General features: G+C 41.4%; 1 protein-coding gene across 3 annotated transcripts in view; it reads left to right on the top strand.

Moving 5' to 3' along the window:
* Positions 1-15,000, top strand: part of TTC29 (tetratricopeptide repeat domain 29) — a 193,436-nt gene that overhangs the window by 34,963 nt on the left and 143,473 nt on the right. For all 3 annotated transcript variants that reach the window (XR_002126112.1, XR_002126113.1, XM_019661350.1), the window contains one exon: positions 531-716. Coding sequence is in view for 1 of the 3 variants with exons in the window: in XM_019661350.1 (XP_019516895.1) it covers positions 531-716 (186 nt within the window). In the remaining 2 variants the exon portion in view is untranslated. The remainder of the gene's footprint in view (positions 1-530; positions 717-15,000) is intronic.

The raw sequence follows: 15,000 nt of genomic DNA, 5'->3' as shown, positions 1-15,000 counted from the left end.
TAAGAATACCTTCCTATTTTCATATTCTACCCGCTTTCTTCATTTCCATTATCTTTTCTCCAGCATTAAGAAACATTAGTTTCTCTGGAATCTCTAAATACTTTTTAAGTCTTCAGTGGGAACAGTGTTTGATGATACCACATACTCATTTTTTCCAAAAGACCTGAGCACATTGTTAGTAGACAGTATCTTTTCTCTTGACTTAAAGTCTAGTGTTTCAACCAAAGAGTATGTCAGTTTCTAATATGTTCTTGTTTTTTGGAAAGATTCTTTTTGTTGCTTTTCTCACGTGCACATCCTGTAATTAATATATAACTAATATATATATAATATATAACTATATAAATAATATAACTACTTTAATAGTCAAAATACATTAATTTAATTTTTGCATTTCGATTTTTAAAACAGTTAATCATACTTTCAAGGAAAAACAGAAAATAAATGTCACTATATTGGTTTGCCATCTGAAGGGAGGTGTCATGAGACATTTTTCTAATGTAGTTTATGATGTTTTTCTTTCTTTAAAGAATTCCTTGAAGATGTCTATAATAACATCTATGCTCTGGCCTGTTACTTCAGTAATTCTGAAGACAAGTGGGTAAGGAACTACTTCTACCAACGATGTTTCCAAATTGCTCAACTGATCAAATCGGACGGTGGGAAGAAAGAAGCCGAGGCGCATGGACACATGGGACTTCTCTTCGAGGAGGACGGTGAGTGGCCACTTGCCAGGCTGCCTTGGATGCTTTGGTAGGTCCAGGGTCCAGGGCCCAGGCAACCGGCAAGCACACGGGGTTGAGAAAGAAACCTGAGGCTTCAGTATAGAAATGTAAGTTACTGAGCTATAGAAGCAAAGGCGTGTGTCTTACGGACTTACCTTCAGTGGTGCTTGCAGCCTTCCCTCTGCCCGAGCACTCAGCTGAGCGTTCCCGGCAGCATCACGGAGAAGAAGCACCTTCGGCCACCCTGCCGCGCACACCTTTCATCCGCATACATGCTGCGCCATTTTGAATTGTTTTTTCCTTTCTTAGAGCCCTCTTTGTTCATTTGAACTTGATTTGTCATGTATGAAAATGGGAAAAAGGAAAGGTACTCTTTGTGATTTTCCTAGTGTCCCATGTCCCCTATATCAAAACCAAAAAATATCTAACTCAGATATTCCCCCATCTGATTTTATAATAATTTCTGAAGGACATGTTCTTTTCAAAATAGCTTTATTCTGATGGCGGAGGTATGAAGTTCTGTGACAGAAGCACCATCTTAGAGCAGTGCTCCTCAAAGTCTGGCCCTCAGCCCAGGCTGAAAACTGCCAGTGGTCTGGACAATACAGAAATTGAGAGGAAACATAAATATTTATAGCAATTTGATAAATTTTATAGCTGTTGAATATAATAGTACTAAGTGAGGCCTTGTATTTTGTAAAAAACAGTAACTTCATAAAAATAATGTTATCTTAAGACAAGTCAAAGCCTAAAACAAAATCGTCAGAAACATATTTCATATGGTGATTTAATAAAGATTGCAAATAGAAATTTAAGAATCAAAATTATGTAAGGATAATGGGTAGATAATATGCAAAGAAAATACGTATATGGCAAGATGAAAATATCAAGAACTATCACTGTTTCTTCCCTCAAAAAGCTGTCTCAATTTCCCCGAAAGTTTTGACTTTTACAAAACATAGAAATTAGAAAATACTTATTGTTTTGTGGCTAGGACTGCATAGGACTTTGAGAAAGGGGAAAAGGTAGGTTTCAGGAAGTCGCACATTGTCATCAACAGCACGGTAGGTGCTAGAACGTGGCAGATGGCCAAGGGTCATCTTGAATGATGGATACAGGGAATAGCAGAAAAGTTCAGAAAATTCAGAGAAGTGAGAGATGATAGAGACTGGACTCAAGGAAAGCATGATGGAATCAGTAGAGATGGGTGGAAGGCTGGGAAGATGGGTGTAATTTGAAGATGGGTGTAATTTGGGCAGGTAAAGAAACAAGAATATATTCTGTAAGAGGGAACTAACGGATTAGAGGAAGTGAGCGGTGGAGCAAACTGTTTAAAGTGGAAAATGTGTTTCTGAGCAGTGATGGGAACAAAGAGTGCAAAGAAAATTAAGAACATGCCAGCATTCAGAGATTGGGCTTAAGCTTCTATATATTCAGGATGAGGAAAGGAATGTGATATAAGATAAGTCTGGCTGTGATGCACCCTATGGAGGGAGGAAAAAGGGGAAGGGGGATGTTTAAGAAGCTGCTATGCTAACTTAGCCCTGAAGGAACCACTGAAAAGTATTGAAGAAAATGTACTTAAGCATGTCCATTGCAGTGTGATTTACAATATCTCAAAATAGGGTGTTAGTTATATGTATTAAGCAACATCTATGCAACAGCATTCTGTGCAGTCATGAAATTATAAATCAGAGCAAAATTCCTTGATTCATTCAGTCACCAAATATTTGTTTAGAACCTAGTCCCAGGGGATAAAACAGCCAACAAGATCGACAAAATCCTTGCCCTCATGGCACTTACATTCTACTGGGAAAAATGGGCCTTAGCCACTAATAGCCGTGTAATATATTAAGCAATGGTAAGCGCTATGATGAAAAATAAAACAGGGCAACGGGATAGACAGTGGTTGCTCCTTTGCATAAGGTGTTCACCTGTGAGAAGGTAAGACATGAATGAGGTATGGGAGTGAGCCTTATGAAAATCTGGAGGAATAGGTTCTACAGAGAGGACTGTGAGTGCAAAGGCCCTGAGGCAGGTGTATGCTGAGCAGGCCCAGACTAACAAGCAGACCATTGTGTCTGCAGCTCAGTGAGTAATTGGAGGGGGCGGGGGAGGGGGAGCTAAGGTTAGGCCAGGAGGCTCCGGATCACACTGGGGCTTGTAGGCCAAGGTGAGGACATGGGATTTTATTCTAAATTGTATAGGAAACCCCAAATATGCATTGATTTGAAAAAACGCTCATGATACATTAAATAGAGAAATACGATACAAAACACAATGTAAAATATATTTATATTTGGTATGTACCGTACACCATGTTCACAGTGGTTACTTTTGAATGTGGGGCTCATAGGTGATTATAAAATTATGCACTAAAGAGATGTTACTAGAATTTGATAAGTTATTTTCTTAACCTTTTAATCTATTATTAAAAGTATAGTTTTATTTTTCGATTTGTAAAAATGGGATAAGTTCTTACTTAAATTTCAAAGTAAAATTCTTGCTTAAGCTTTTAAAAATTACTATTCCCATTTCACAGGGGGGGGAAATGCTTTTTTAAGCTTTTAAAAATTATCTTCATTTTAAGGATGGGGAACCTGGGGTACGAAGAGGTTAAGCTGGTTAGTGGAGGAGGTAGTATTAACTAGTTAGCTAGCTTCAGAGTCTGTGTTAGTAACTGTTCTACGCAAACAAAGAATTGCTTTGCATATATGAAAACTCCTGAAAATTATATACTAAAATGTAATTCAGCACTTTTTGTTCTCTACTATAGGAATCCCTCCCAATTACATAAAACAACAGTTGCTTTTGTTTTCATTTTTATGGCTTCATTGAAGCCATCAAATTCTGTCACCTATGATAACAAATCAAATAAGAAAACTCTTTATTACTGATCCCAAAAAAGAAGTCACAAAAGAAATAAGAAACAATATTGGAAAATAAAGGCTGAAGAAGTCAGGGCTACAGGGATGAAACTTTAAGACTAGCCCCAGTGAGATTCAGAGAACTATCATAGGTATATTCTGAATTTTTCTAAAAATTTTATTTCTGGTTTTTAGTATTTGGTTCTATTTCCTAAATTCTTTTGTTATCATGGTTAAAAAAACCTGCATAACAAAATTTACCATCTTAACTATTTCTAAGTGTACAGTTCAATGGTGTTAAGTGTATTTACGTTGCTGTGTAGTCAGTCTCCAGAATTTTTTCATCTTGCAAAATTGAAACTCAATATCCATTAAACAACAACACCTGACTTCTTTTTTCTGATTTTTTAAAAAAAATCTCTCAATGTACTTTTATTAGAGAATGTATTCGTTGCTTCATTCATTCATTCATTCATTCATTTACCCATTCACTCATCAAATATTGGAGTGCCCACTACCCCTGTGGTTAGTAAGCATTGCGCTATGATTGCCCCTGTCCTGTTAATGGCTGAGAATGAGGTCAAATTTGGGAAATGCCATCAGGGTAGGGCTTCTGTGAGGACAGATCTGTGACTTGCTCAAATGTAGATGTCCCACCATATAGCATAATAAAATTCACCCTTATTCCTTGGTAAATAGAATGCTTTGACTGTGAAGTTTTTTGTGTTATTGTTTTTTTTAAGTTAAGCTGTGTTGTTTTGTTTTGCAACTACTTTTTGTCAGATCTGAATGATTTTTCTATGCCCTTAATCAGTTCATAGGCCCCAAGAACCATGCCTGTATTGCTAAAAGGACTGAGTTGGCATTGATGAAAATACTAGTGATAGCCTTTGAGTGCTTGGTGTACAGAGCAATGGTGAAAATTATCTGTGCAGCTTTTCTAATCTGGAGTAGAATTTTCATGAGGAGGGAAGCTAGGACTATCAGGAATGTGCAGCTAGAGTGGAATGGGCACTCACCTGGCTGTAGGGTTCCCCCTGAGGTGACGGTGGTGCAGCTTCCGCATATCTGATCTGATTGGTCTAGACAAGCTAATGGAGGCCCCACAGCAACAGCTAGGCGGCAGCTGTGCTCAGGGGCAGGTGGCAGCATCCTGATTTCAGGGGTGCCCATTCAGGTTAAAGCAGGATACCAGCCGGCAGATGGCAAAAGGCAGGTTGTCAGGGCCCAACCAAGCAGGCTGCAGTCCAGGGCATGGCTCCAGCACCCTCAGGGAACCAACTATGGAGCAAATGAACATGAGCAGAAGCCATAGTCACAGGGACTGGACACCTGGGTGCAGTCTGGGCCAACGTTCAGCCCACTGGCACATATGTGACCAGAGCCTCGCCAGAGCCCTCTGGCCAGAGTCAGGCACAGCAGACAAGTTCTGATCCCCACTGCTGCTCAAGATGGGGCCCTTGTATACATTATGGCCTGGATTCCATTCAGTGCAGGGCTGGCAGTTTCATCCTTCAGGTCAAACATCTTGACTCTAGCTGGAGTAGCAGGCACGGAGTAGTCAGGGACTGACAAACACTTGCAGCAAATCAGTGGCTGGATCTTCAGTTAGAGTTTGGCCTATTTGTAAGGATCTTATGCAAACAGGGCAAATGGGCAAAAGACATTCGCGCCATGTCTGTGGAGCATTGGAGGAAGCTCTCAGATACAGGATTAGTTAGTAGGAGATATGCCCATTCATTGTGGAGCAACGTACAGAGGTCCAGCAGGGCCAGATGCCAGGCCCTGGGAGAGAGAGGGCTTGTTAACACACATGGTTAGGGAAGCACTGCTCCCTCCCTGGTGTGACCTGGGGCCAGGGTGGTAATGGAGCCTTAACTTCAGTCCTTTCCTGCCAGGACAGCATCAGTGGTTGGGTGCAGCACCAGCCCCTTCCCTGGCATGATCGGAGGACTGGGATTCATGCCTTACAGTTGCAACTTTACTGAGGGCTGGTAAATTCGAGCAGGGTTGACCACATCAGCATTTATAGTTGAGCAAATACCAGCACCTGGCCCTCTGCCCTTTCCAATGCCTTAGAATCTGGGTCCAACCTTGCTTTTGACCAAATGAATGGACTTAGCACTGAGGACTGGTTGGTTTTCATGGAGCCTTGCAGAAGGCCAGCCTCTTTCTGGAAGGCGAGCCGGGAGGGATCCGTGTTGGACAAGTTAACCTTTAAAAGATTTCTGTCTGCTTTTTTGTCATGTCACTCCTCCCCAGCTTCAGTGGGCGGCTTGTAGATATCATCTCTCACTCTATTAGCAGCCTATTCTATTTCAACCCATGTGGGCTTGGAGTCTAGACTTGCCAGTGGGAGATCAGGAAATAAATGTTGGGTGACAGCCCCGGGATGAAGATCACATTCACTGAAGACAGGCAGGGGAAGACCAATTTAGGAGCAGTTTAGGAAGTGCACATTATTGAGTTCAGAAAGCCAACATCTGTGACTTTAACACAGGGATTGAGTAAAGGCTAACCCTGAACTACATCATTGGTCCCAAGTTCTCCCAATGACTGGGGAACTTCTGAAGAAAGGCAGAGTCACCCAGATTGCTTAGTTCAGGCCTTAGAATTATTGCCGACATGGGCAGATTCTAAATAGTGTATCTCGGGGTGGGTTGCCAGGGACGGGAAGGCACCCGTAGTAGGATAGTGCTGTGAAGACACGCTGAAATGACTCTCAGTCACTAACTGGCCATCCTGAAGGCTGGCCACACCACCAGCAGCCGACTGTCCCACTCCAGTGTTGGTCTTTAATCTATCTCCTGTCCCCTGACTTGCTTCCAGAAGGCCATGGTGGAGGCCTGGATAGATGCCCAGTTTGCTGGGACAACTGCCATGCTAACAAGGACATTGGTGGGCAGCTCTCACAGCAGGCCCGCTGGAGCAGCTCTGCTCTGAGAGGAGTCCCAGGGACAGGAGCAGTCGCAGGTGTGCTGGTCTCCCACTGCCCTTCCACTGTATGTTAGGGACGTACCTTCCAACTCCTGGTGTGAGGGGGCCAGACACAATAGCCCTATCCTGCCCGCTCAGCATTCATGCTTTGAGGGAGCACAGCCCCTCCCCAGCATGATCAGCAGAAGGGAGGGGGGAAAGGCATGGGTGCTGAGGTCTCTGCCTGGGGCTGCAGCATTGGGCTAGAGCATACAAATAAGCAAGATTTGCCACACAGGCATTTGTAGTTTGGGGAGCACCCCCTCGCCCCCGTCAGGAGTAAGGGACTGAGGCCAAGCCTTTGCAATTGGTCAAGACTGATTTCCTTAAAAGCACGGAGCCTAACTGGTTTCCTTGGACCTTTTTTGGAGTCCATCTTAATTTCTAGGAAACCAGCCTACAGGGGCTCAGTGCTGGACAAGTTAACCCTTACCTCCTAAATCTCTAAGCTCTGCATGAAAAAGGCTATTAACCTAGAGATTATGGACACACAAGTCCTGTCCTTTAAGAGCTAGGACAAAGCTAGGGCCCATGAGCAAGACTCTAAGCTTCAAAAGGAGCTCTACCCCCCATGTTTTCAAGGTGTTTTCAAGAACGGATCAAAGTAGTAGAAGAGAACCAGTAAGTAAGAGAGGATCAAACCTCAGTCCTGGAAGAGCGCCTGCTAGGCACTGGAGTTGAGCGAGGTGCTGTTCCTACAACTGTCCCCCAACTATACGTAGAAGCAGGGGATTCTACTAGCTCCACATTGTCAGTGAATGGAGCCAAGGTCAGACTGTCCACTCTGCTTGCCTTTAAATACTAGGACTAAGTAGACTGCTCCTAATTGAGGGGTGTAGGAAATGCAGGGAAAACAAAGCATCAGCCTCTCAACAGCTTTTCTGGTGACAGATTCAACTCTACAAAGGCCAAGCCCTATGTGTGAGGGGGATGCTATTTTCCCCATTCATCAGTCTGGGCATTAGGCTAGTTGGAGGCACAGCAATAAAAACAAGTTCTTTTTTTTTTTTTAATATGAAGGCCTCCTGTAATGAAGCTCTTAGGACTGTCCTCATATACCGCCTGATCCTCTGTCCTGTCTCCTCTCTGCCTTGACCTCAGATGTGCCGTGGGCTTGGGCTCCCAGATGCACCTCACCTGGAACCATGCCTGTGATTCTAATTACCTTTTTGCTTGGTGGGGTAAGCCATTTGCACCCAGCCCATGGTCTCATTATAGAGTGACACAGGCTGCCCTGCGTTGCTTTGCTTCTCCAGTGTTGGTTCTGATAGCTCTTAGTAACCACACTGCTAAGACAGGATAGCTGTTGTATACATTGCTGGTACTTTTTGTTGCCTTATTTGAGAGAAAATTTCCAATCATATTTGTTATGGGTTGAATTGTGGACCCCCAAAAGTTGTTGAATCCTTAACATCCAGGACCTGTAGATTTGACTTTACTGAAACAGAGTCTTTGCAGATGATCAAGATAAGACTAGGTCATCCACTATGATTGCGCCCTCATAAAAAAAAGGGGGGGAAATGGGGCACAGAGACAGACATGTACGAAGGGAAGATGATGTGAAGACGCAGGGAGAACGCCATCTTCAAGCCAAGGAACACCTAAAGCTACTCAAAGCTAGGAAGGAAGCACTGATACTTCCTCCCAGCCCTCAGGAGGAACCAACCCAGCTGACTTCCAGCTTCTAAGAACTCTGACGGATAACTTCTGCTATTGAAGACATCCAGTTTGTGGTGCCCAGTCATGGCAGCCCCAGGAGACTAATACACATTCAATATGGTGTCAGTCATTTTCCTTAACTAAAAAAAAAAAAAAAAAAAGTTATTTCATGGAAAAAAAGGAAATACAGTAATGGTAGATTTGACATGTTAAGAATGTAATGTTCCTTTATTTCAAACTCTGACAGATAAAATTTTATGGTGGGGTGGTGATCAACTAAATACTATATAAAAAATATAGTTTGTAAACTCCTTAATATCTCATATAAATGATCTTTTCCTACAGTTTTGGCTTCTTATCTTATTCCATTATAAAGATGACTTCATTGGGTGAATATTTTTATTCGGCATTTGAAATGAAGTTTATCATCATGGTATTTAGTTCTCAAAAAAAAAAAGGTTAAAATACAATATCATCATCAAAGGTTTTAATATCATCAAAGATGCCACATCAAAATTGATAGAAATTTCATGGTAATTTCTTATTTATCATGGAATAACATTTGCCGGTTTATTAGAAAAGCAGTTTTAGTAACTAAAAGAAATGCAAAGGAGATATCAGTTTTTAGTGTGGCATTTTATTTTCTCTTTCATAGATGTAAGCGCTGTTGAGAGGATTTAAAACCCATCAAATATACAAAATCTCAACTGAGGCGGCCTCTGGCAAAAGGCGCTGATGATGTGGGATGAAGGGAGATGTAGTTTGCATTGTGGACCCTTTTGCAATGCTAGAATTGGTTACCTTGTTCATGTGTTATTTTTTAGTTGGGGGAAAATCTAGCTAATGTTAAAAAATTCCATTGAATGAAAACACAGTGGAAAGGACAGAAGGTTTTTACAGTTGGTAAGAAATAATGGTGATGATTAAAGAACTATTATAAATCCAATCACATTATTAATGAAGTAGAAAAGTGGGGGGAAATGTGAATTATTGATTGTTTCTCAGATAGCAAGGGAAGCTCGGCTCTACAGGGATATTAGAAATATATGACAAAAGCTTACATCAAGATATAGATTGGAAACCTGCAAACTCATACACAGGGGTTCAATTAGTGATAGTTGATAGACGTGGAATGACTACCTTGGTTTAGATACTTAACATAGCATGGCATCTGAGCATCAGGTTAGAGATGAAATCTAGCAGAGGAAAAGCTATTAGACTGGGCAATAAACTTAGCTTCTCCTTTAACTCTTCCATTTGCTAGCTAACTATGTGAATCTAGGTAAGTTACGTCATCATTTGGGAGCTTGCTTTCCTCATCTTTAAAATGAGGGAATGTGGGGTGGCCAGTTAGCCTCAGTTGGTTGGAGCACGGTGCTCATAACGCCAAGGTTGCCAGTTCGAGCCCCACATGGGCCACTGAGTCGCACCCTCCCCAGCTAGACTGAAACAACTACTTGACTTGGAGCTGATGGGTCCTGGAAAAACACACTGTTCTCCAATAAAATAAAATAAAATGAGAGAATGCAAGCAGATGCTTTTTGATCTTAGTTCACTTCCAACTCTGATTTCTAGGCTGCTTCAATGGCTATCGAAAGGTCAGTCCTTAAAAACTCTTGTCAACTTCTTTACTTATTAGGGAAAGAAAAATGTCAGTTTATGAAAAGCACTTAAGATGAAGCCTACAATTAACCTCTTTGGGTCAGTCCTCATCGTTTTTTGTTTTGCTTTGTTTTTTAAAATCAATTCCAACGCTTCAGAGAATTGTTTTGATGATTCAGTGAGATGAGTGCAGTGCCTGGTGTCCTGCTCAGCACGCAGACCTGTGTAAATGCTGCTTTCTGTCCCTCCCAAGGTGTGTGTATCACTTAAAGTAGACAGGAAGAGCTACAGTGCTGTTAAAGCTCGGCATCAGGTCCACAGGCAGCAATTCCAGTGACTCCCCAATTAAAACTGGAGCAAGTCCTCGGGGAGGCCGGCACAGGAAGCCAGGAGCAAGAACAGTGAGAAGGTCCGCGCTGGGAGCCGCTCACCTCCTCCAGCTTGGGGCTGCTGTCTTCCCTTCGCCTCTCCCTTCATCTCAGCCCTCTTCCTTTGAGCTCCCGACGTTCCATCTCAGTCCTCTCATCTCCACTGCAGAGGCCCTCCAAGTTCTCCCTATAGGTCTACATAGAGGATGCAATTTAGGAAACATTCTTTTTAAACTCGTCTTCTTTGGGTTTGTGTTTTTTGATTAAAAAGCAAAAACCACCCGCTCCACTTTTGTTTAGGATTTTCATATCTTATTATTCTGAACATTAAGCATCTATGGAGAGGGGAGGCCTTGCTCCCTAAATAACTTCCCTGTTGCGTTTCCAAGTGGTAAGATCACTCGTGGGTGTGCAGTAGGTACTCGGCAGGTACGTATTCTCTTGGTTTCAAGAGCTTCAAGGCTTTTTCTGCTCATCCCTGTTGTTCCCCTTGGAGGCTGGGCTACTGCATACAAATGAGGCCACACTTTGAAGGGTAGCAGCTTGGGTGGGGAATACAAGGAGAAGAATTGTTCTCTGGTGATTAATTTTTCACAAGTGTTCATGATTCCTAACAGTTGATGTTCAAGAAGAGATGTTATAAGGGTGGCACTAAGGGTCAGGAAAAACTCCTTTCTATGGAATAACAGGTAGAAATGGATTTAGTAAACTGTGCAATAGTTCTCAATTATTTAAAACTGGGTTGGGAATTTATGTTCAATTCTTTTAGATGAGTGCATTTTAGAGCCATGTTGGATCTTTGATGTTATCTAGTTCAGACCCTAATTTACTAGATGAGGAAGCTGGAGCAAGGTAATTAGACATTTTTGCCCTGGCCACATCGTTCATTAGGAGCAGGCACAGGCCTTGGAGTCAGAGCTCCATATCCCTGTCAGCTCCCTTCCCCTTCTCTGTCATGCTCAGCGTAAATACACACAAACTGTATACGGCCATGGTTCTTCAAACTAATTTAACAGTAACATTTAGATAGACTTAAATCAGATATATCTACAATTTACATAATGGCAGTCACCCGTAGGCATAGTCTGTAATACATGTAGTGCTTTCTCTCAATCGTGGGGTCGGTAATCCTGTTCCCCATTTCAGGTTTGCAGAAAGTTGGGTTCTGAGAGGTTAAGTGACCGCTAAAGCATGTCAGAGCCAAGACCGGATCCTGTGTCTTCAGAGCTTAGGTTCAGTGTTCCTCCCACTGTCCGACACCACTCCCTTACAGCCGAGTTTGCTCAGCAGAGCTCTCACAACATTGTCCTTCTGGGTTTATTTTTCCTTCATTTATCTTTATTAAAATTATGATAAGAAACCCTGACAAAATTATATATATATAAAAAAATGTGTCTCCTTTTTTATGTCCTCTGTCACTTGCCAAGTTGTCCAACCTTTTGCCTTAATGGTCCTTTCCCCAGCCCTCCCCCACCCAAGAGTCCCATGCAGTGTTCAGTGAGAGTCTCATTTCGTCAGCGGGTACGAGTGACATGACCTCCCTTGTAACTCAACCCCCACCACCATTTTAGTCCATCCAGATCATGCATCTAAAGGATGGTTCGCTAAGAAAACTAAATCCGTGAAGGCTATAGAGTACAGAGGACCTCCCAAATATAGAGAGCAAAATGGAAGAGAAAAAGATTGGCAAGCTGACTGAGTGAGGACAGGCAGGTTTGAGTGCTTTCTAAGAAGGCGTTTTGTCACGTGTTGGAATCCCTGTGTGAGTGAGACCATTCAATAATCGTGGATGGGATAACAAAGAATGAGGGAACCAGAAGCAGGGGAAGACTGAGGAGGCATTAAGGCTGGTGAGGTGAGTGGGCTGGCATGTTGGCTGAACAGATGAAAAAAAAGAATGACTTCCAGACTTTTCAGCAGAAGGAATAGCATCAGTATTCTGCTGCTGTGTGGCAGGGGTTTGGAGAAAGGAGAAAAAAATAACTTTAGATGCAGCATATATAACAAAGAATGAGTAGTGGTGTTCTATGTACAGTATACATCAATTGATAATGTTAAGATGACTGTAATTTAATGGAAAAAGGACACAGAGAGACAATTTGCCAAAGAGGAACTATGATATGTGATGAATATATAGGAAAATAACCAACTTCTCTAAAAATCAATTTGAATGATTGTGAAATACCATGTAATGCTTATTAAAATACACACAAAAAAAGCAATTATGGTTCCTTAAAATAATACTTATGTATATTGCTGGTGATAATTTTAATCATTTAAATGGTTTTGGGAAGAAATGGCAATGCATAGCAACCATAAATTTTTCTGTATACCTTTATCTATTAATTTCTCTTCTAGAAATGTGGCAAATAGTTCTAATAAAATAATTTAGATAAGCAGAAAAATTATATTAATCTCTATACAACTGAGCAAAAATTATACATGGATATAGAAAAGGAGTAAGATGATACTTGGCCAATATTTTAAAGTAATTTTAAGGACTTTTTCCTCATTCATGCTGATATAATATTTTTGCCCTTAAAATAAATAAACTGTATATGGCATTATACTTTTGCTAAATACCACTTTTGTATTTTACTTAATTATATTTTCAACATTCTTTTGTATTTTGGGTCAATGTTAGGGTGAATACTCCTCGGGTTTGCCTGGGACTGAGGGAGTTCCCAAGACTCAAGAATTTTGGCGTTTGAACCAGAAAACTCCCCAGCAAACCTGGATAAATGGATCACCTTAAATATAGTGAACATTAAAATTTTCTTTTGACTTCCTAAACTTAGGATTTTATTCATGCACCAAACAATGGTGAGACAATAACATATTTATTATTTGCTATTAATAGGTTTTGACAAGCGTAGTATGGTTATTTGGGGTTTCAAATGACTCTTATTTTCTATTTAAGTTGCTATCATATTTTAAAATTTGTACCAATGAAGCCTTCATTACATACAGAATGTTGCAAGAGAAAACAGCACTGCACTGGATCCGACAAAGGGCATCTCACTCGGTGTTTATCCTTGAACGTACAGATTTGCTGGTGGGTGGCACTGTGGGTATTTTGAGGAGGCAAAAAACAATTCCAATGAAACCTCCCAATTGTTGCTGCTGAATCATGACCAAAACTGTCTTTCCTGCCGGGGTCTTTAAGTACCACCGTCCTTTTCCCGGGAAAAACTAAAACTCACACCCCTAGTACAACTGTGCGAGTTCACGGGGAACATTGTTTTCCCCTTGATAGTTAAAAGGTAAATTCTACTTGTTTCTTTCCCCCCACTTTTAAACTGCTTCTAAATGTGCATCTTAAAAGTCCCTTTGGAGGAAACTTTGCCAAAAAGATTCTCTGGAAGAGCAAACACGTTATTCCATTCAGGTTTCTTAGTAACAATACGAAATAAAGGTAATCCAAACAGTGTCTTAAGTGAGAACCTTGATTACGCTAACATACCCACCAGTCACTGAGGCTACGGGCTACCGAGCTGCAGGCCTGTTAAAAGCATCTCCCCTTTAGTCTCGGAGTGATTGCCATTCCAAGAATGGATTTAGAAAGTGGGCACTCCTATACGTTCCCTAAGGTGCATCTGACTAGATCAGTATTAGAAACTGATCACTTTACATTTGAATAAAAGTGAATTTCATATTAGAAAGTTTTTTTCCTAAGTTAAGCAAATTAGCATTGCTTTTTCTGGATGATTTGTCACTTTTCGGGGCATGTCAGTTTATTCTCTATCTACTATGTGTACATGCTCATAAGACCTTATAGTATTTAATCAAGAGATCCTTTTAAAGTATTGATAGCCACAAGAAAATTATTCCATGTTTGATCTGTGTTAAAGAATCAAAGTCCAAGATCTTTGAATGGGACTTAGAATAAAAATGTAATTAGGTTACATCCCTAAAGTCTGATATATCTTTAAACAAGACTGCAAATGAAACTTTATTAGAGCTTCAAATGAATTATTCCATTGCCCTTTTTTTTTTAAATTCATTTTCTTCCCCTTCTCTTTCATGTCTGTGTTACCGACATAGCAGCTTGTATTTTACCTGTCTTTTTCAGGGTGTTTTAATTATTTACTGCTTAACGAGCCATCCAGAGAGGAAGCCTCATTCAGAGGTGCCTGCTCTGCAGCAGGCTTTTCTTTTTCAAAGCTTTGCAAGGAGGTTTGGAATAGCTGCACGGAACCTATGGTTCTTGGCACATTGAATACACTGCCCTGGAGGCAGTATTTCCTCTGATCCTCTGAGAAGAGGCACTGCCCCAGAAATTTCTGTTCAGCGGCACCGCTGACCAAGAGTGAAGGGTGTTGGGTGAAAGTTGGGTGACGTGTACTCTTTCTAACTAGTGCCTCGAATAGCTCTTCATTTGAATGAGTGACACTGTTCCATAATATTTAGGTTTTAAAGCATTCCATATAACAGGCCCATCCAAGTTCACTCCAAATGGCAAACCTGGAAAAATAATAGGTGGCATGTCATGAAATGTTACCGAACGGGTGCCAACCACCAGGCACTCAACGTGGTGCCGACATGGTTGTTTCAACGCCCCTCGCAACCACACCCTGAACTGGGGATTGTTATCCTTGTTTCAGAACCCTTCAAGAAAGGGTGCGAATGGTCCAGTCACATCATGATGTTGAGATTAAAACCCTGGTCTCTGCCTTTAAGTCAGGCGTTGGACACAGTTTCTGAAAAAGGATCCCCTTAAGGAAGTAAATCCCCATGGTTTGGGGACATCAGCTGTGCCACCTACTGAGTTTGTAAGTTTAGGCCAGAGAACCCCTGAGGCTC

The sequence above is a fragment of the Hipposideros armiger genome, unplaced genomic scaffold, assembly GCF_001890085.2.
Source record: "Hipposideros armiger isolate ML-2016 unplaced genomic scaffold, ASM189008v1 scaffold_346, whole genome shotgun sequence".
Lineage (NCBI taxonomy): Eukaryota > Metazoa > Chordata > Mammalia > Chiroptera > Hipposideridae > Hipposideros > Hipposideros armiger.
The sequence above is the reverse complement of the archived record's forward strand: the minus strand, read 5'-3'. Positions and strand labels throughout refer to the sequence as shown.